This window comes from Peromyscus leucopus, chromosome 15 (assembly GCF_004664715.2).
Source record: "Peromyscus leucopus breed LL Stock chromosome 15, UCI_PerLeu_2.1, whole genome shotgun sequence".
In the NCBI taxonomy this organism is placed as follows: Eukaryota; Metazoa; Chordata; class Mammalia; order Rodentia; family Cricetidae; genus Peromyscus; species Peromyscus leucopus.
The window spans coordinates 49,813,321-49,837,002 of NC_051076.1; the positions used below are offsets into that span (position 1 = coordinate 49,813,321).

The window sequence follows — 23,682 nt, forward strand, 5'->3', positions numbered from 1 at the left end:
AAGAGCGGGTAGGCAGAGGCTAGCCGGTACCATATGGTGACCAAGTTCAGGATTTTTAGCTGCTATAAAAATAATTTATTTTTTAAATTAAATTTTTTAATAGTGAAGTGTCTTCATACCACTTGTTATCCAGAACTGTATTTCAGAACAAAAACTTTAAATACTGAGGAGCAACCAACAATACTTCTTTTAAAAGTTATCTACTAGGGATGTGTTGAGAAAGGAGGGAACACTCACCAAATACAGAAGGGGAAAATCAGTTAGTGAGTTCTCATTCTGCTCAGCACAGGCCCCCTTCAACTTAAACCTAAAGAATTTTTTAAGACTCACTTTTAAAGCAGCATGCAGATGTGAGCAAGCCTGATTCAACATCGCATAGTCCGTGTGAACCAACAGCTTTATGGCAATTTTAGGAGGCATTCTTTCCATCAAGTAACAGCTAGATAAATTCCCATCTTTTGCTTTATAGTCAACCAACTTCAACTTCTTTTTTTAAAGTGAAAATAAACTTACATGTGGAGCTCTGACCTGCCAGAGCAACAAACCCTCCACCCAAGACTCCACTGCTCAGTCTGTTCAGGAGAGCTGCTTCTGAAGCATCAGACTAGATTATGTCACTGTGGAAAAGTCCTTTGTCCACTCTGCTCCTCTCAAACACTCTGTAAAACTAAAGCCCAACTTTAATTTTCCCTATAAAGAAGTTTCTGTAAAAACCTGTATTTATTTCAGCAGCACACACACAGTCACAGACGACTTTACTGCTGGAGGCCGCAGAGCAGGATCAGGCTCTCCTAGCCGGACTACGTCATTTGGAGAGTTGCAATAGAATAAGTTCACTGATGTAAGAGTACATACAAATATCCTAATTCTAGAAGCTCACTACAGTAAAACTTTCCATCCTTTGGCTGAGTAGTTATGTCATTTTTACAGGGCTTCAAATACAACATTAATGTTATATACGCTGTAATATTCAAATACAATGTCAAATGTTTCTTAGTTTTTCACTGCAAATTTGTGAAAGCCCATTAGTTCCACTGCCAACAAATAACTAATCCATTAAACAAAGTTTAGAAAATATCACTATTTTACCTAATTAGTTTCCTACTGTTGGCAACAAAAATTTTAATTTCAACAATTCAAAATACAAAACAGGCTTACAGTAAATTAAGAGTGTGGTCATGTTTCATATTAAATTTTCCAACATTGTACCTGCAAAGGAAATAAATCCCATCTTTATAACAGTAGTTGACAATCTGATTCTCTTCTGGATACACAGCAACACAGGAGGAACATAACCCTGTATGTTCCTACCAAACGCATACTGACAAGAGAGAACTCATTTCAAGGTCACTAAGATAGTTACAAAATGTTTGGGATATGAAACAGAGTAAGCATCTAAATATAATTTTCATATTAACCTCTTCTCTTTAAAAAACCTAATATTCTTAAAAATTAATCAATTTGTTACAGAAATGGGTTTGTACAAACATATGCACATGTATGCACATACATCCTCATAAGAGTAATGACAAAAATTTCCTTTCGTATCAAAAATCAGTTTGTGACTGTACTAAGCCAAAAAAAGTTTTAAAAATTAATTTCTTAATAGTCTATAACTGCTTATAATTCTTTTGTTAATACTAGAATCAATAAGTTATTGCTAAATAATTTAGGACTTCACAAGTAACATACTAAACAAAATTACAAAATACCCAGATATCAATACTGCTCAGTTTTAAATCGTGAAAATCTTTGCATTATCCAAATCCCTTTTAAGTCAAACAGGGAGAGAAAAATGAATGAATGTATAAAACTATAAGTGGTCATGTGTGTAAGAAGCATTCCTTCTAAACCGCCCAGGATGACAGCTACACTTGGTTGAACATAAAAGGCTGTGTGAAGTGCCGGGTCTGACTGTCAGGCAGCTAGCTGGCAGCCCCCACATAAGAAAGACCCAAAAGGACACAGCTGAAACGCACACGTGAAAATATGTCCTTTACTATGACACACTGAAAATCATAATTTAAACTTTCCACTTCCTACATGATTGGCTAATGAACGGCACGTCACTAACGTGATGACTGTAACTGTGGCACGTGGCCTTTTCTAACAGGCTTCTAAGCGCACTTTTATCTAGGGAAATGAAAGGGAGGAGGAGGAACCATGGTCAGGAAATCATCACGAGTCAGTGATGAGCAAGCGCTCTAAATTTCGAGCCGCCAACTTCTCACCAGGCCACATCTTTCATTCATGCTTTAATGAAACTCCGTTACATTTGGCACGGCCCTTGAACTCTTTCTAAAGTGAAGCTTCCATAGAGCTCTCAGACTGTACTTCCTAGAACATTAGTTCCCTGTTTTTCCCACTGTGGTCATTATAACATATCATGAGTTTATTCAACTTTCTTTATTTAACATGTCACTCACTCAACTAAACAAACATTTATTCACACTTTATTATATGACAGCCACAGTGGTCTATGGAAACTAGAAAAAAAATGAGAGGAAGGGAAAGAGGAATAGAGGGTGATCCTTCAGATATATAAAAGAAACTATGAAATTATAGGCAGGTTGCTGTAGAAGTTCAAGAAAGTACAAGAAATAATTTTCAAGCTGGCATTTAAGATTAAAGTGCAATCTCAGCAATGTAGCAGCCTAAATAAGACCTGGTCCATGACAATAAAGTCAACATGCCCATGTGGATGAGAGAAGTCTCATAAAGTCTCACGACTAGATTAAGAGCTACAGGCAGTTAATGACTGCTAAGAGAGAAAATCAATCTCCCCGGGGGTGAGCCCCTCATATGTTACCCATTCCCAAGTGGTCAGCGGTAAAAGCACAGATATGAGCAACACTAAAGTGACTTGGCAGGTTCATATTTTCATATTTATATGCATGTATATATTAGCAATCGTAGTTAAAGAAAACAGAAATAATATATGAAAGTAGGAGGGCATGGCTTGAAGGTAGAGCCAGGGAAAGTGGGAGAGGGAGCAAGATAGCAGGGGACTCTTGAAGATGATCCAGGTATACTATACATATTATGAAATGTCATAAAGAAACAGCATGTTGTACAATTAATAAATGCTAATAAAAATTTTAAAAGATTGTGAGGATGCTCTGTGGGTGGCACACGCCTTTAGTCTCAGCACTCTGGAGGCAGAGGAAGAGTGATCTGTGTGAGTTCAAGGCCAGCCTGGTCTACAAAGCAAGTTCCAAGCCAGTCAGGGCCACACAGTGAGACCCTGTACTCAGAAAAACAAAACCAAGGAAGACTGTGAAGACTGAAGTGCACTGGATTCCTGGGATTTATGGGAGTTCACTGTCACTTACACAGTGAATTGCTTCTGGTTTAGACTAAATGCAGGAACGCTGACTGGCGCAACTCACAAACAGCATGGTATTAGCCAAGAAGACCAGCAACAGGTGATCACACTAAAGTCTATTCAGGTGGAACTGACAAGTACATATCTTCATATGGAGGCCCATAGTTAGGCCTCTCTAGGGCCCCAAAAATTCTAAGGAACAGTTTTAAAGGGAGAAATAAAAATAATGTAGTAACATTGAAAGGGGACAAGGGGTTGCTTATAGATCAGTGGACAAAAGACAACTGAGAAGATAAAGAAACAAGCATTTCAGACTGGTAAAATGAGTCCAAAATCATTACAGGACTAGGAACACACTCAGCTTAGCTTCGTACATCAAAGTCACCCCTTTACTGGAGGGACTTACTTAAGGATATTTACAGTATGTATAAATCCATCGTTCACTAAAGGCTAACAGCAACCTAAGAATGCATAGCCTCTTTTTCTTTGAAGTCATGGTCAAGGGCAATAGACATAGTCAGTACCTAACACGCCCATCTAGTTGGCTCATTCAAGCTACCTTCTAATTTTCCAGCTTTCAATGTGACATTCTCGTCTAGAAAATTATCCTTTCAGGCCGGGCGTGGTGGCACACACCTTTAATCCCAGCACTCGGGAGGCAGAGGCAGGCGCATCTCTGTGAGTTCGAGGCCAGCCTGGTCTACAGAGCGAGATCCAGGACAAGCACCAAAACTACACAGAGAAACCCTGCCTCGAAAAACCATAAAAAATAAAAATAAATTATCCTTTCACAATACTCAAATTCATGCATACTATTTCTTGAATGAATACTTGTAAAGATATACTTTTATGAGATTTACTTTTTGCAGATTATAGGAATCTTATTTATTTCTGAATGAATACTTGTAAAGATATACTTTTATGAGATTTACTTTTTGCAGATTGTAGGAATCACACCTGAAACCAAAAATATGAGCTGGCAAAGTTATCATTTTAACAGTGAGAAGACTAATATTATCTCACTTCTTCTTAGGCAAAAGATAGAACTTATTTATTAGGTATCCAGGGAATTTCATCAAAACAAATTAGTGTAAATTACAATTCAACCCCAAAATGATTTTCCCATAACATAAATTTTAAAATATTTTCCTATGAACTCACACCAAACTAGTTCATTTTTGTTCATAGTAAATATTTAAGGAACTACAGAAAACTATAAAATGCCAATCAAGAAATTCATACTGCAGTTTCCATGTCTTAGCTTTCTAAGAAAATAAAGTGATAAAAATTATTTAGAAATAAGGAAATATTCCCAATTCAACTTCTAAATGTGATTCGAGAATTACTGATCACTTATTTATAGCAGTTATATTTATTTCTAACTATACAGAAATAATGAGTACAGCCAATAAAAAATTAATATTATCAAGATTTTATGACTAGGAGTTTTTTATTGTCCCGAAATGGAAATCCCATACATGAAAGTGTAACTACGTTGAGACCGTAAGCTCACAGTTGCGATAATTCTCACTATAAGCAAGCCTTAACTCACCTACCTGGTCCCTTAAAAACATATAGTCTCCACAATTTTCTTTCTCACAGTTTATCGAGAAAAATAATTGCTGCTATTCATACACAATATCAGCAGTAAACAGTAATAATGTAATATACCAACTTAAAATGTTTTTAAATTATGTTCCCAACCTGGTCTCCAAAGTCCTCTGGGAATTTCCACAGTACCACAGGACCTGCAAACAATTGACATATATTATTAAAAGAAGCATACGAAGATGCTAATATTCTTAAAATGATCAATTTTGATATTTTTAACACAATTAATTATAAGGTTAATTTCTCTGTATTTTATAAAATTAAATATTTTGACATTTAGATTTAAATAATCTTAGCAACAGAGACAAATAAATTTTATAACTTAAGCTACTAAAAATCATTCCCTCTAGCAAACTCTCTGCATGCTTTGGAGTCTAACATTCTACAATACATTTTCAATTTAACTACTTATAAAAACACTAGTTTTGGCTTGAAAATGAAAATATAAAAGTAGTAAGTAATACTAATAACCAAACACAGCCTCAGAGGCTAAACCAAAGCATATTGCCTTAAAATTTCATTTTAAATTCCAATTAAGAATATATGTCAATAATCATTTTTGCTTTATATCAGTTTTAAGTGCTCAAATTTAACTCTAAAGTAATTTTTGAGTAGTCGGTAAGCTACTGCATAAATTTAATACAGCTTTTTAAAAATAAATTTGATTTTGCAATCTATTTCAAGAAATAAATGTGACTTTTATTTGTATTAATTTCTAGATAGAGTATAAAAAATCAACAGCTTTATAAATATTTATACAAGTTGTTTATTTCCACATTTCTCAACCTTCTATTTTAAATGTGGTAAAAGATGGCATTGTTGGCTTTAATTAGTACTAGTAAATATTTTGGCCATGTACTTAATTCTGCCAAAAACAAAACTGAATATTTCAAATGAGTTTTTAAAGAGTAATTAATGGTGGGTTAATAGCATTTCTGATAAAGAGCTGCTGAAACCCCATGATGGAGCTAACATACAGATGGGGTCAGTCTAAACTCCACCCCCAAGTAAAAGGCCTCAGGGACCAGAGACTCCACTCTGTATCCAGTCAGTGAGCAACTACAGCCAATGCACAACTACCACCACTTTACAGTACATTTTTAAAATCAAAGTCAGGGTGCGAGATTTCTGAAACATTAATTCCAAAATCCAGTAGACGGCCAGCAGCATTTTAAGCATGAGCTGGCTAATCTAGCACTTCCATGAGTAGTTCAAACAGGATTTTTCTGTTTTACTTACAAACAAAGCTTGCCTTCTACAAAAATTTTAACTTAGTAATAATTAAGGAATTAAAGTTTTCCATATAAATAAGCCATGTAGAACATCTTGCAAAAAAACAACACATTAGAAATTTATGAAGGGCAACATCAGATGGTTTGTCTTCATCCATATAAAACAAATGTTTACATTTCAGAAATTAATGTAAAAAACATCAAACGATCAACTAGAAATCCTCAGGCAGACTTATCTTGCAGATCCTATAGATAATTACATCCCAAACTGTATAGGTTCATGTGGTACTTTGATCAAAACTGGAGCTCATAAAACAAAAGTACTCAGGAAAATCCACGAACAAAGTATGACAGTAAATTACCAGTAATAAAAATAAATCATCACACAGAGGGAGGCTAGTCATACCGCAGGGGATGGGCTTCGAGGCCGATATTAACTATCCCTTTTTGTCAATCACAACTTTAGCGTCAATTGCTATTTCAGAATAGGAGCAGGTTACTAGGCCTACGTCGTGTTCCCCTTACCGTTTGTTTACTTCTGGCTCCATACAGCCAAGGATGCTTTGGCTGCCTCACTTTTCACTCAACACCTTGCTCATTCACTCATTTTTTTCTATATACTATATTTTCACAGAGGGAAAACAAATGACTATATGAAGGGTTTATTGGATTAAACATCTAGTGGAAAATATCCTATTTATTTTCATTAAATAAATCTCATCCTTCAGCAGCATGCAAAACTGCATTAGAATCATGTGCACCCACGTTTTGAAGTGGATTAACTTATTTACTGCTTATGTGGTTCTATTTCAACTACATATTTGTAGCAACCTTTCAGAGTACTGCAAAGGAACAAAAGCCCCGAGAAAAATAATCCGATTTTGTCACTTCGAACAAAGCCTGAATTTTCTCTTCCCTGAGAATTACTCCAGATCCTCAATCTGATCCGTCAGGGCCGATTTGATGCTGCTCTTAGGGGACAAGGGATGGGAACTGCTGGCAGGGCTGCAGAGCGGTGACAGGGATGCTCTTCTCGCCCCCCACCCCCAGTCAGAGTCCAGGGAGACTCCACATCCTCCCAGACACACTGTTGCTCACAGGAAGAACATGTTACTTCTTTCTCACATAATTACGTCATAAGTACACAAAGTTTTGTAAATCAGTAATCTTGTAGACAGCAATAAATTACTGTTTGGTATGAGCATAAATGTTTTTAAATTATGTTTCTTTAAATATAAAGTAAGAATAAGCCTGTAATTTGATATTTCATATTTTCTAGCCCTTAAGAAACAAAAATTAAAAATAACTAAAGATACTAATATGGATTATACTAAACTACAAAAAAAAATCAAAAGATAAAAAAAATTCCTAATTTACATAAATGACTAAAATCTCTTTGGTTCTGGGGAATTCAAAGATGAATTAAATATATAGTTTCTTATTATTATGCATCTAGAAAAACAGTATAGTTCAGACACTATACACCTTAGGAAAAACAGAATATGTAACCTTTGAATCTTGTTTGAGTACGGATTTGTTTTTTAAGACATTTATTTTTATTTATGTGTATAAGTATTTTGCCTGCAAGTGTGCACTTGCACCAAATATGTGCCTGGTGCTCTAGAGCGTGAGAAGAGAGCAGTGACTCCCCTGAGCCTGGAATCACAGACAGTTGTGAGCCACCAGGTGAGTGCTGGGAACCAAGAGGGGTCCTCTGCAAGAGCAGCCAGTGCTCTTAACTGCTGGGCCAGTTCTCAAAATCTGTGATGACAGCTTTGTCCAAGCTTGACTCACCTACATTACAGAATGTGAACAGACAAGGAAACATCAGTCACAGCGTGAGGCGCTCTGAGCTTCATCAGACAGCTGGCTAAGACTGGAGCTTCCTTGGCTGAGAGCGAAAGAGAACTTATCCTGGAATATTTCCCCATAATAAATGTTTTTGTGGCCCATGTAAGCTCCACCTGTTTCATGCAAAACTGAACAAGGTCCTTGCCTTCTTATTCTCCATAGCATTCATGGGCAGACTGTCTAGGTTTTATGCAAAGCATTCTTTTAAGCAAGGTTACTACAGGGCAACTCAACTCAACTCAAAGATTCCTTCACTTGGTAAATTCAAGAACTGTTGCTAACAAAGGAATGTCTTTTGAAAATAAATGAATAGAAATTATTAAATAAAAATGAGTAACTTTTTTGAAAATGTAATTTTTTTTAAACTTTTCCACCTATGGAAATACCATTAATGAAGTTAAAACAGGATCCCTACCATTTACAGAAAAGAGAATCATTAAACCAAGAGTACATATATATAGGCAGGGCATGGTAGTGCACGCCTTTAATCCCAGCACTTAGAAAGCAGAGGCAGGTGGAGTTCTGTGAGTTCAAGGCCAGTCTAGTCTACATAGTGAGTTCCAGGACAGAGAGACCCTATCTCAAAAGAGAGAGAGAGAGAGAGAGGGAGGAGGGAGGGAGGGAGGGAGGGAGGGAGGGAGGGAGGGAGGGAGGGAAGGAAGGAAGAAAAGTGTGTGTGTGTGTGTGTGTGTGTGTGTGTGTGTGTGTGTGTGTGTTGTGAATCTAAATTAAGTAAATGCCTCTAAAAAATCACATCAGGTCTGTAAGTATTTTTGTAATTAGTGATTGGTAGGGGAGAGCCCAGCCCATTGTGGGTGGGGCCACCCCTAGGCTGGAGATCCTGGGTTTTATGAAAGCAGGCTGAGCAACCCAAGGGGAACAAATCAATAAAGAGCACCCGCTTCATGGCCTCTGCATTTGCTCCTGCCTCCAGGTTCCTGCCCTGTTTGAGTTCCTGCCCTGACCTCCTTCAGTGATGGACTGGGATGTGGAAGTGTAAGTCAAATAAACCCTTCCCTCCCAAACTTGCTTTTGATCATGGTGTTACATAGCAACAGGACCACTAACTAGGAAAGAGGTCCTGCATACTGACATTTTATTAGATCAAAGGGATCTAATCATCACCAACAGATGATTTGGGCAACAGAGAACATTCCAGGCTGGAGAAAGAATATGCATGATGTCTCAAAGAACAAAAAGAAACAGGATATCCTTTATAAAAGTAAGCAAAATTTAACATATCAAGCATATAACTTAGGGAGAGAGCGGGCAGGGATGAGGCTGGACTGGCAAGAGAAGTGGCCGCACCCAAGGAGGAAGAATAGCGGGCAGGAGGACGGCACAGCTGCCATGCTTGGGCATCACGGGAAGTGGCACAGCCTCAGAGATAAATGAAGGAAGTAAAAACTCGCGAGTGCTGCAAGTCATGGCGAAGGGATGGCTGCAGAAGGACAGCCACATCGAAAGGTGCAAAGCCATAGGAAGAATGAAGGGCAGAGGAAAGGAGCAAACGGAATTAAGTAAGCACTGGGCAAGAGGTTTGTGTCCAAGAAAGGGAACTAAGCAAGCTGTACAAGCTGAGAGCAGAGACAGGATGTTCAGCTAGACGCCCTTGTCTTTGATAATAGTATGCATCTGAGCATGCTGACAGGAACCAATGACCTAGTGGAAAGCCAGCAAAGAAGGCACCCAAGGTCCCTAGGAAGGCAGGAGGAGTGGGGTCCTGATCAGGACAATGTCTGGGGCTTAAACAGGAGGATGGCGTTTTCTGCTGTTATAGGAAAAGGAAGCAGGAAGCACAGCTCCCAGTAATTCTGAGGACATGGTACGGAGGATTGTATAAGAACTGCTGGTTCCTCCCCCAACTTTCATACTATAGGAAGCACTCTGAAGCAAACTAAACAAGGAGGCATGAATCCATTGTTCAGGTAATACTAAGTATTCAGGTTAGACAGCGGTTAAAATCTGGCATTGAAAGCCAACAAAGTGGGATTTCCCATTATGGTCCAAGAGCCAAAGTGGAAAAGACATCTGATAATTCAGTCAACATTTAGGTTTCTGTCAGCCACAACTGATGAAAAGGGAACTTAAATATGTGAGTAGTAATAACTACAAATTAGTTATTACATTCTAACTTAAAAAATTGAACTTTTTGCCGGGCGGTGGTGGCGCACGCATTTAATCCCAGCACTCTGGAGGCAGAGCCAGGCAGATCTCTGTGAGGCCAGCCTGGGCTACCAAGTGAGTTCCAGGAAAGGCGCAAAGCTACACAGAGAAACCCTGTTTCGAAAAACCAAAAAAAAAAAAAAAAAGAAAAGAAAAGTGAACTTTTTCAGTAAAATCCATCCATGTTATATGTTATTACCAAAATAACAAATGCATTTTAAAAGGTGACCAATGAATATTTGGAAACTGTGTGGCTGAGAAGTAAAACAAATAAATGGAAGCAAATGTGGACTAACAAGATGGCTGGTGGAAATGCTGACTCTGCTAACATGACGATGCCTTCTGTCCCCTCAGAGAGGGTGCTGAAATCTACCAGCTCAATCTATCTTCCCCCACTCTGATTAAACTGAAAAACAGCCTCATCTGCCTACCTACGTGCGTCACATAAATATCCTTCTTGTGCACGTAAAACATATTTAAAAGCATATTATTAGATAACCAAAGTTAAAATTATAAATTCAGTCATATCTGCCAAAGTGTTTCAAATTCATGATTGTAATTTTATATCCAATCTGACAGCAAAGGATTTAAGAAAATCATCCTACACAGTTACTTAGGATCTTGTTGAAGCCAGAGATCAGAACCATCAATACTCTGCATTTCCCAGCATGCACCACAGCAAAGTATATCTTTACAGCACTGATAAAGAGATATCATTCTGACAATCTAGTAATACAGAATTGTGATTCACACCACACACCCACTCAAAAAAAAACAGTATTCTGAATTATATATCACATATTTTAAGAACATAACCAATATTTGAAAAAATAAATTGATTTCTGAAAAATGAAATTAGAGAACATTCAATCTTAACAAAATACAGTCAGATGTTTGTACAAATTATTTTAAAGTTAGCACATGAGAGGTGATTAACATGCCAATTATCAAGGTCTGAACATAACACATTAAATACTTCCATGAAGATTCACAGGTGTCCAGTAAACAGGCATAAATACTGTGGAATAATACTTCTGTGTGCTGTGTGAATATATGCCACTGTGATTGATTTAATAAACAAGGTGACTGGCCAATAACTGAGCAGGATAAAATTAGGCAGGAAAGTCAAACTGAGAATGAGAGATGAGGAAAGGCGGAGTCAGAGGAACACCAGCCAGGCGCAGAGGGAGCAAAAGATGAACGTACCATGCTAATAAAGGTACCACCACATGGCAGAGCATAAACAAGGAATATGGGTTAATTTAAATGTAAGAGCTAGTTAGTAATAAGCCTGAGCTATTGGACAAGCATTTATAATTTTTTTGTTGTTGTTGTTTTGTTTTGTTTTTCAAGACAGGGTTTCTCTGTGTAGCTTTGTGTCTTTCTGGCTCATTGGTAGTCAGGCTGCTTGAATCACAGAGATCCGCCTGCTCGCCTCCGAGTGCTGGGATTAAAGGCGAGCGCCGCCGCCACCGCCACCGCCGCCACCAACACCCGGAATCATTTATAATTTATATATTAAACCTCTGAGTGATTATTTGGGAGCAGGCAGTTGAGACAAAAAAACTCCACTTACACACAACTACAATGACAATTAAAATTCATATTTCAAAATATATCATTAATACAAAATTTTATTAACATTTCAAAGGACTGGTGAGCAGTTCTCTCAATATCTTCTCTCAATATCAGTGTGCAACAGACGTGTCATGAAAGCTCTGATTACAACCCAGATTGCTGGATCTTACACATAAAACCTCTAATCTAGCATAAGTGGGTCTAACAAACTCCATGTGTTACTGACCCTGCTCATCCTATAAGGATCAAACCTGAAGAACTAATCACAGCATCCATCTCACAAAGGCTAGCATTAAGGAACTTAATATTTGTTAGCTATAAATATTCTAAGCTGTGTCAGTAATTCAGAATCCCCCTTATTTTTTAAAGATTTATTTATTTATGTGTGTATATGATGTGTCTATGAGTGTACACAAACAAGCACACACACACACAAAGGCCAGAAGATGCTGTCAGACCCTGCAGAGTTGGGTTACTGGTGTTTGCAGCTTGTTATGTATGTGCTGAAATCCAAACTCCAACACTTCTGATTGTGCAGCAGGGGCTCTTAGTCTCAGAGCTGTCTCTCTAGCCCCTAGAATGCCCTTTATTATATGCAGATACACGTGTGTCGTCACAAAACTAGGAAAATCACCACCAATCACAACACTACCAAAAGCTTTTCATGATAATAAATACTAACATCATAATTCTATTTTCAGGTCCCAGTGAAAAGAATCACATCAAAACTGAATTGCTTCATGGCATTTGAGGCTATATCATTTTAGCAGCAACCATGGAGGACTACAGTCTTATACATATATACACATATGCTAACATTCCCTCTATCCCTAAAGTATATGTAAATGTGCAAGCATTCCACTATCTAGATCAGTATTTCTCCAACTAATGTTGCAACCCTTTAATCAGTCTTCATGGTGTAGTGACCCCCAACCTTGAAATTATTTTCATTCCTACTTCATAACTGTAATTTTGCTACTGTTTTTGTAATTGTATTGTAATGCAAATATCTATATGTTCTAATGATCTTAGGTGTGCCCCGTGAAAGGATCATTCAACAGCTCCTGCCAAAGGGATCATGACCCACAGGTTGAGAACCACTGATCTAGATTATCAAGAGGGATCTTTCTGTACCCCACATTCTCAATTATCGGAGGAAATACTTTCTGCTGTGCTTTCTTATGATGATTTATTTCATGCAATTTAAATGGTTAGTTCCATTTGAATAACCAAAAGGATAAATAAACAGAGAGGATAACTGTGGTCATAAAAACAAGGCCTCTGTCTGCATTCTTTATTCATAATTTCAAGAAAAAGTTCACACTCTGTAGAGAGAACCTTCGAATTTTCTGAATGAAAGAGAGCCCTCCCTCACCAGGCTTTTTCTGCATGGAGACTTAGAGTTCCGTATCCTTTGTCTCTATGCTAGACACGACTGCAGGCAGGATTGGAGTGCACGTGTTCTACTACTGCTCTGCTGTGCCTACAAAGCACAGCTCTTTGCTCTCTCACAGGGCCGTGGTTTAAAATACATTCACAGTGGGATTATTTTATTTCGGCTAAGATATTTTCAGCAAACCAAATATTAAATAGTTCATGCAAAGAAAAAGTCTAAACTCCACAGACTTCCTATAAACAGTACCTGAATGTAAAGAAATCTAGAAAAGGACATTAATCACTAATAGTAATCAAACACTATTACACTATCATTAATATAATTCATCATTTAATAATATAAGTTTAAATATATATATATATATATGATTTAAAGAGAAATGAAAGCCTTGTTTTAGTATGTTTTATATAGCCACTTGCAAAAAGACCACACTTATATTCATCATTTTACATACCTAATATACATATTTTAAAGCAATTTTAAAATGTTTTCATTATCTTAAAAATGTACATAAGCAATTGTCACATGAAGTCTAATTCAATGTCCTCTTGCTGATGACCTCATTCTAAAAGTCACATGGATAATCAATCTACTTCTGTAAAATATTTTTGGATGGCTTTGAAACTCCAACCATACAAACCAAAGTTTAATTCTAGCCTTTCTAAATGTTTCTTCTAGAATGATCTAAAATTAGTATCACAACTGAAACTGAGGATGCTCTTTTTGCTTAGATATTTAGTAAATTCCAACTGAGCAAAGGAAATAGAACTTTAAAGATCCTTAGGAAAATATAAACCACCACATAACATATTAGTTACATCATTTTGCTTCCTCCATCCCTTTTAAACAAGACCTATTATGATAAAATAGGAACCCTCATCAATCACCTGATAGAGTAATTCCAAACTTAACCAAACGGGGCTAATGGGTGAGAATTGAATTGAAAACACCTTGACAAAGAAAGCAATTTCTTTTCTTCGCACTCTTCTGAAGCTGTGGGTGATCATGGTAATCGAACCATCAACAGTGAGGGGCCATCTGTCCCAAGGGCCCTTCAGGAGAGGGTTTTTTTTTTTTAATCAACAAACAAAAAGGGAAAGAAATGCTGTACCACAGATGTTCAATCTTGATTAATATATGACAAGAAGCTTACAACCGAGAATCAATGTTTTGACGTTTTTCAGATACCAATCATTAAAAGCCAACACAAAAGTTTTTATAAGAACATAGAAGATAAAGTGAGGAGGTCACTTGTCGAACGATGTTCTGTGATACAACCCTGACAGACGCAGCTAATAGTACAGCACGCCCTCATCACCTACCTCCCTGGTTTCCTCAAAGGTGAGAAGCAATGCTTTAAGTTAGAGAGTTAGTTCTTTATAATTCTTTGTACAAGATATGACTTTAAAAGATATATTTTATTCATAATATTGAGTATACTTAACTCTTTGAACTAGTTACAAGAAATAACTTGGTCATTCAGAAATATAAATTTAACCTATCATAAGGCAGTTTCATTTTATTCATAATTATTTTAAATAGTGTTCATATTACAGCAAAATATGATGAGTTGAAGCACAGCCTTGGTCAAAGGCTTTCATATTTAACACAAAGGTAACAAAGTATAACACACTCTCATATTCTTAGACATAACAGAGTTTTAGTCATTTCAAAATAAGCAAAATTTCATGGTTAGAATCATACTAATTATAAAAATCAATTTAAAACTTACAAATCTGAAAATGTGTTTAATATGTAGAGAAATATTAAAACTATTATTAGGGTAGAAAGTGCACCTCTAATAAAATATTACCAAATTAAGCACTCAGCACATTTTTTTCTAGACTATTTTCAAGTTGGAATCACACTAAATGGAGAATCAATTTAACATGAGATTCAATTAACAAAAATTACTCTAAATGAATTAATTTTTCACCTCCTTTATGTTTGTATTTACCAAGCCTAGGTACACCCTGTGACCTCAGTCATGTGGTAGGTTTAGGACAAATGCCTCTGGAAAGAGACAACTCAGATCTTGCCAAATGTCACACCTCATCAAAGGTTTAAGATACTAAAATAATTGAAACATCATGATTAATAAACACAGATAATTTCTAAATAAGAATGATTCAATATAAAACAAATAATATGATTATTTTTTGAAAGGTAAGCTTTAAAAATCAGAACTTTAAAAAAAATATAACCTCAGTGACTAAACAGCAAAGTGGGCTGGCAAGATGACTCTGTAAAAGAGACTGCCACCTCAGTTTAAGCGCCTACATTGTGGAAAGAGAAAACTGACTCACACAAGCTGTCTTCTGCCCTCTGCACATGTGTGGTGGATGTGTACACACACACACACACACACACACACACACACACACACACACACACACATCAATTAGAAGGAGGTAATCTCCTCCATCGAGGTCCCTCTTACAAGGTGGCTCTAGTTTGTATGAAGTTGTCAAAAACAAACCAGCACAGTAACAACTCTACTTAGAATTCTAAAGGACTAGACCAAAAGAGTGCAATGAGAAAGGAAGAAAATAATATGAGAAGATTTTAAAACTTTCTAAAAACTGAAGAGAGTCAATCTTCTGAGTGAGGAACCACAAAAGCCAAGCAGGATTCCCAGAGACAGCTGGGAACATCACAATGAAATTCAAAGAATGGGAGAGAAAAGATTGTATTTATAGGTCTGACAGACTTCTTAACAGCAGCAATGAAAGACAAAATCAGTGAAATAAAATATTCAAATATCTAAGAAAGCATGTTAGTTATACAAAAACTGTATGAACAGGAGTGTAGCCAAAATATACTTTCAGAACAACTGAAAGGAATTACCACTGCTAAAAGACATAAGCAAAAGTCAACAATATGGCAGGACACAGAACCAATCTGCACAAATGAAGAGCTCTTCTATATACCAACAACACACAGAGGAAGAGAGCATGGAAACACTCCATTCACAATAGCCTCAAAGAATATCTAGGAATAAACCTAATCAAGAATGTGAAGGACCTCTACAATGAAAACTTTAAACCTCTCAAGAAAGAGACAGAAAAAGAGAGTAGAAAATGAAAAGGCATCCCATGTTCATGGGTTGACAGAAGTGACATTATGAAAATGACCATTTTACTAAAAGCCTTTTGCAGATTCGATGCAATCTCTATTAAAATACAAATCTATATCTTATTCATCACAGGAACAGAAAAACTGATCCTAAAATGTATATGCAACCACAAAAGACCCCAGATAGCCAAACAATCCTGAGCAAAAGGAACAATGATGGATGTATTAACATTCCCTATCTTAAGATATATTACAGAACCACAATAATAAAAAATAATGTGGTACTGGTACAAATGCAGAAGCAGACCGATGGAAGAAAATCAAAGACTCAAACTGAGTATACATAACCTTAGCCATTTAATATTTGACAAAGATGCCAAAACACATGCTGGAGGGTAAAAAAAAGTATCTCCAACATACGGTCCTGAGAAAACTAGATGCAGAAAAAAAGAAATTAGACCCATATCTATCACCATGAACAAAAACTAACTCCAATTTCCGTCTGTTGAAAAGAGAAGTTTCCTTGAAGCAGAAATGTTGGAAGAGCCAGAGGTAGTGGGTGACTCCAAGCAAACAGTGTCTTCCAGGCACAACAGGACTGGTACACATGAGAACACACAGAGACTGAGATACAGTGCACTGCATCTGCACAACTTCAAGTCAGACAAACCTCTTTGTGGAGAAGGAAAAGAGGCCCAAAGGCCCACCCCTAACCAAGAAGCTATTTACAACTGACACCTGCTAGGAATGGGAAACTGAGTTTTCTCCACTCAAGTGACACAGAGTGTATATACCAGTCAAACTCCAGGGAAGGTGGCCAACACAGAAGAGAATCCATGGTGTTTTGCGTGCTCTTGTTTTTGTTATGGTTTGCTGTTTTTGTTTTGTTTGTTTTTGTTTTGTTTTTGAGGGAAAGAAAGAAACAAGACCTTGAGTGGGTAAGGATGTAGGAACGATCTGGGTGAAGTTGAGGGAGGGAAAGAAAATGATCAAAATATGTTGCCTAGAATTGTTAAGTGATAAATAAATAAATAAATAAATAAATAAATAAATAAATAAATAAATAAATAAATAGTTCTCCCCCAGTCCTCATCAGAGACGCTTCTTTTTGCAGTAGATGGCATTAACACAGAGCCACAACTGGTCGAGGTGCAGAGAAGAGACTATGGCGTGCCCGGCCCTGAATGTAACATCCACATCACATCCCTTCCCCTGAGGCTCAGGTGCAGAAGAGAAAACGGAAAGACTGTGAGCCAGAGGCCTTAGATGAGGGCAAGGAAACAGTGTTCTCCAGACACAACAGAGCACACATGAACTCACAGCAACTGTGATGGCAAGCACAGACCTGGGAAAGCTCCAGCAAGGTCAAATCCTGCATGGAGAGGAGAAAGGAACACCAAGTCCCATACAATAGCTAAGAAGCAATTAACAACTGGTAGCTACTGAGAGAAGGAAAGCTGACTTTCCTTAAGGGTGTGGCCCTGTAGGTCTATCATACTCCAACAGAAGCCACACATCCCAAAGCAAGTGCGTGCTTGATGGGTTTAAAAAAAATAAAAGTCACAAAGTTGGATAGGTAGGGAAGAGGGCATGGCTCTAAGAGGAATCAGGGCAGGGAGAATATAATAAAAATACATATTATATGAGATTTTCAAAGGACCAATTTTAAAAATGAGGAAAAGATGAAATAAAATAACTTTGGGGGAAACAGACCTAGAAGGTATTCAGAATTGTCTTGAACTGAAAATGGGTGTATATCTTTAACCCTTGAGGTCAGCATTATGACTGATAAGTATAATGTCAATACTTACAACAGGAATAATTTCCTAGAAGGGGGAAAAACCTAATAGTCTGAACATGCTTAATAATAACTAAGTCCTAGGACAATTTTCACCCATTTTCCTTAAAACATAATTATTAATTATTGGAGTTATAATTTAAGAGTCAATTTTGAGCCAGGCAGTGGTGGTGGTGGTGGTGGTGGTGGTGGTGGTGGTGGTGGTGGTGGTGGTGGTGGTGGCAGCATGCCTTTAATCCCAGCACTTGGGAGGCAGAGCCAGGCAGATCTCTGTGAGTTCAAGGCCAGCCTGGTCTACAGAGTGAGATCCAGGACAGGTACCAAAACAACACAGAGAAACCCTGTCTCAAAAAAAAAGAGTCAATTGTGCACTCAAATGGAAAACAGGCATTGTCTCGGAGGCAGCTGGACTGATTCTACATCTGAGACTCCAGGAGCACACCATGTTTAGGAGGCCAGCTGACCATGTAAGATAAACACATAAGGATAATCAGACATCATTGGTGACAGGAGACCCTTCCCATGTGCCAGGCTCCACTATGTTCCACTGAAGCAGGCACGTGTTCCCACACACAGAGGGAGTGCTCCTGGTTTCCAGCCTCCCCTCCTAACTGCCCACTAAACATGACAGCGCAACTACATCTCTCTTACAAGAATTGAATCCTTTGTTTCTCTACCTGAAACGGTGAAGGGGAGAATGGGTAGTTCCCATAGATGATTTTAAAAACTAGCATTCTAGAGCTGTTTCCTGTCCCTCAAACATCACTTCCTATAGGTAATGAAGTATTCTCAACTCTTGTCAAAAGAACTACCTAAGGAACATCACTTTTAAAATGTGATTCCTTGGCTCCGGTACATACATTATCAGGCACCTGGTTTTTAGTTTATTTTGCTTTGTTTTACTTCCCCAAATAATTTTTGTTTGTTTTTTTAACTTCCCAAATAGTCCCGTGGCTCCAGTGCATATGTTTTTAGGCATCTGTAAATTTTTTTAACTTTCCCAAAATGAGAGTTTGTACTTAGAATCACTGCCTTAATCTTTCTGTAAAGAAATTTTCTCAAGGCTGGACAGATATTTCCCTGGTTAAGAGCATTTTTTGTTGTTGTTGTTGCTTTTGTAGAGACTCCAGGTTCAGTTCCCAGAGCCCACATACCAGCTCACAAACATCTGTAACTCTAGTTCCAGGGGACACACCCTCTTCTGCTCTCCGTGGACACCAGGCACACACATGTTACAATTACATGCACACAATCAAACACTCATCCATATAAAATAAATCTAAAAATAATGTTTTAAAGAAAAGAAAATTTCTTCTCAAGCCTTGTGAGAACTGCATCCTCTTCAAATTCCAATCACTTATTGACACTAATCCTCAAAACTAGAGTGATACACAGATAGTGCTGGTGTCACACTCAACACGTTTCTGAATGGACAGCATTTGGGCTTTCACATGTTCTGTTCAGCAATGCTAGAGTCTAGTCTATGCAGATATGCAAAACTCTGAAAATCTTCCGAATTTGAAAGACTTCTTTTTCCCAGTCCGCCCAACCTGCCGTGTCACCCAGAAAGCAGAGTACCTCCAGGATGCTGTAAGCACAAGCAAGCACCGCTGTCACCCTGAGCCATGTTTCTACCACTTTACGTACTAGCCTCTTGGCCAGTATCTGAAACGGAGTCCCACCCACTTTAGGGTGGAATGAGACACCAAACCCTACACCCCAGCAGCAGCTTCGCTATGCCTTCTTGCCTGCTTTATCCTCTGTATCTAATCAGCTCCTAATCACATTAGACCTTTCTGAAAAGTAGCTGCCATCCATGCCTCCTCTTCTGTCTGCATCCCACTCTAAATCCACATTACCTGATGAGCCTTCCTGACACTTGGCTCCTCTCAACCAGCTGCCATGAAGTTAATCTTAAGAGTATAATATGCTTTCCACAGAAAAAATATTCAGAGGCTCCCTACTGCTGACTTGAACAAAAGCTCCTGACGGACCTAGCCATTGATGACTCAATAAGATATTCAATTTTTAACAACAAATAGCTCCATATATTAAGGCCAGTTAATTGTGGCAAAGGTCTACACTTCCTGACTCCATCCTTCCTATCTAAATGTATTTCCACTACACTCCAATATAAATGTCCATGTTTCATACACTATTCCCAGTTCTGAGGATTTACTTACACTCCTACGGACAGTGAAACTCTTTCTAGAAATGCTATGTTCCTTTCTGCACATTTCTCTGAGTTCTATCATTACTCTGGACTTAGGCTGTGAGGCCTTCCCCAGCCTTCCTAAACTGCAGCCTGTTTCACGTGCTGGCATGGCCACTGCCTGAGCCAGCCAATTTAAAATATTATACTGCTTTATACAGCTACAATAGTTCACCTTCTCATAACTAAACCTCCTGAAGACAAAACATGTTTTATATTCCAGATGTTTGCTTCATTAAAGTAACCCTTTTGGTTTTTTAATTGAAAGCTTTCTTTTTCACTCTCTGTTCAATGAACTTCCATAATTTCTTCCTAAATATCTACTTATTTAACACAAATTTCATCTTTTTTTGAGAATTACCCATACTGATCTAACATTAAATTATGATTTAACATTTAATTATGATTATGATTTAAATGAAATTAAGTATATAGTATGCTGGATGGTTTTTGTCATCTTGATGCCAATTTAGACATCTCTAGGAAGACAAACTTCAACTGAGAAAGTATCATCGTCAGAATGACTGTAGCCAAGTCTGTAGGGCATTTTCTTGATTAATGATTGATGTGGGATGGTGCCTCCTATGGGCAGGTGGTCCTGAGGTGTACAAGAAAGCAAACTGATCAAGCCTTCAGGAGAAAAACAGTAACCAGCACTTCTCCACAGCCTCTGCTTCAGTTCCTGCCTTGAGGTCCTGCCCTGTTTTCCTTCCATGATGGACTGGAATGTGGAAGTCCAAGTCAAATAAACCCATATTATCCTTGCTGAGGATTCTCAAAACAGTGACAAACAGGTGGGTATCAGAGAAAATGCTCTGTTCATCTTCAGGACATCATCTAAAGTTAACAAGTACATTAACAAGGGAAAGCCACATTACTAATTGAGAAGGCACCCTACTTCATGAAAGAAATGGCAAATAAATAGTAACTAGAAAGAAACTGTCCCTTGAACTTGTCCCACGTTGTTTTTAGTTCTCCTTGCAACATATATCATAGTAGGATCAGAATCAATTGAAAGGGCTTGGATATCACTGAGGTCACCAAAGAGCTTGAATCAATGTGAATCAAGACAAATGTTTGCCATGCTAAAATTATAAATCAGCAAAATAGAAAAAAAAAATGCAAGCATACATTTTACTAATCATCAAAGCAATAAATTTATATGAACAAGTCTAAAAAATGGAAGTACAAAGACAATAACGTTTCAGCATCATTATAAATATAGTTTTGACCTGCAAGAACTGAAGAACTGTATCTTACAGCAGCTATACTATGCACTTTAAGAAACATAGGTACAGAGCACAGAATTTAGAAAAGAGAGTGAAAATAATTTTTAAGATTTATTTTATATTTGTGGGTGTGCATGCATATTTGTCTGAATTTAAGTGTGCCCCGTGTTGTCCTTGGAGCCCAGAGGATGTTAGATGTCCTGAAACTCAAGTTTTAGGTGTTTGGGAGCCACTTGATGTGGATGCTGGGAACTGAACCTGTGTCCTCTACAAAAGCAGTGAGTGCTCTTAATCACTTAGTCATCTCTCCAGCCCTGATAATTTACTATAAAAATACATTCTTTCACCGGGTGGTGGCGGGGCGGCGGCGGGGGCGCACACTTTATCGTTGAGGCGGGGTGGATTCTGTGGCACACGCCTTTAATCCCAGGACAGCCAAGGCTACAAAGAGAAAGCCTGTTTTAAAAAAAAAAAAATAGAGGGGCGGGGGAGGGAGAGAGCACGTGAGTATGCCTTGTGAGACTGATACAGGAGGATTGCTGCAAGTTCCAAGACTACCCAGACTACATAGAGTATTCAAGGCCAGCATGGAATATACAATGAAACTCTCTCTCAAAAACTCAGAAAAAATAAATATATAACAGATGATAATAAACCATTGTCCTTGAACTTAACATTTTTAAAGTCAGAAACAAATTGTTTAATTATAGTTGCTATGTACATACTACAGGAACTTTTCATTTTGAAATACATTAATTTTATAGACCTTTATATTTACAAAAATATCTCCAAATAGAATAGAATTGACTACCCTTAAAGGAGCATACTGTCTCTCACAAATGTTAGTGATATGGTAACCCTATGTGGTGGTTTAAATAAGAACAGTTACCGTAGGCTCATATATTTAAATGTTAGGTCATTAGAGAATGGCACTACTTGACAGGGATTAGGAAGTGTGGCCTTGTTGGAGGAAGTGTGTCACTGCGGGGAGGGGGTGGCTTTCAGGTTTCAAAGGCTCAAGCTAGGCCCAGTGTCTCTCTCTTCCTGCTGCCTGCAGATCCAGATGTAGAACTCTCAGCTCCTTCTCCAGCACCATGTCTGCCTGCACGCCACCATGTTTCCCACCATGATGATAATGGACTAAACTTTTGAAACTGTAAACAAACCTCAATTAAATACTTTCCTTTATAAGTATTGCTGTGGTCATGGTGTCTCTTGACAGCAATAGAACACCAAGACACCCTGTGATTTAATGGAATGGGCAATTAATTCCTCACAGGACACTGGCATTGGGGAGTCTGAGAAATAGCAAATTCTGCTTTACTCCACTGACTTCCTCAGAGTGGTCACAGCCAAAGAATAAACCAGATAAGTAAAAGAATTAGAATGAGGAGAATCTGTCATTTGGAGCTGCAAAGGCAATTACACACTCATAAAAACAAACATCAACTAAAAATCATGCAGGAAAATAAGACAAACAGAAAATTCATGAGATGGAATATAAAATCCTTCGACTCAGTTGTAGGTTTGCCAGTCTTTTCTCTACAGAAGTGAACAATAAGCTGCTATTTGAGCAAGATGTTCTAATGAAGTGAAATTATAAAAGAGAAATCATTTGAAGTTTGAGATTTTTAGGTCGTGTTTAATTATACCTTCAGAGAATTCCTTAAGAATTCACAGCGTGGTATGCAGAAGGCTGAGTTCCAAAGTCCGACTCCATGAACATACATCACGCTCTACTTCAGTATTAGCACGGGATCGTTCTCAAGTGACTTTACACTCAGCCTTGATTTCTACCTCATAAAGTACTGGTGATAACAGCACACTCCTTGAAGGACGCAGGATGAGTGGTGAGGACAGCCATGTGCACATGCACTGCTCACAACAGTCCCTAACATGCAGGAAGCCTTGTAAACATGTTTGCCATCATTAGCATGCAGTACTGCAAGCCAAGAAGAATTACAATGTACTAACCAGGCCACAGTAAATGGAAAAAATATACCAACCAAAATAATAGGTTACTGCCATTCCATCTCTGTACACATACACTCTTTCCCTCACCCAGGACCTGACAAAGTCCAGCCATTTGTTTTATATAGACCATACTTTTACGTTTGTTCTACATAGTAATCCCCTAACAAACGGAGCGGGGGGTGGGGGGTGGAAACAACACATTATATAACCCAGGCTAGCCTTGAATTTGTGATCT

At 37.9% G+C, this 23,682-nt stretch overlaps 1 protein-coding gene across 2 annotated transcripts in view; it reads right to left on the reverse strand.

Annotated features, from left to right (window-relative positions):
- Positions 1 to 23,682, reverse strand: part of Dennd1b (DENN domain containing 1B) — a 219,589-nt gene that overhangs the window by 163,777 nt on the left and 32,130 nt on the right. For both annotated transcript variants that reach the window (XM_028889858.2, XM_028889857.2), the window contains exon 3: positions 5,030 to 5,073. In XM_028889858.2, coding sequence (XP_028745691.1) covers positions 5,030 to 5,073 — 44 coding nt within the window. The remainder of the gene's footprint in view (positions 1 to 5,029; positions 5,074 to 23,682) is intronic.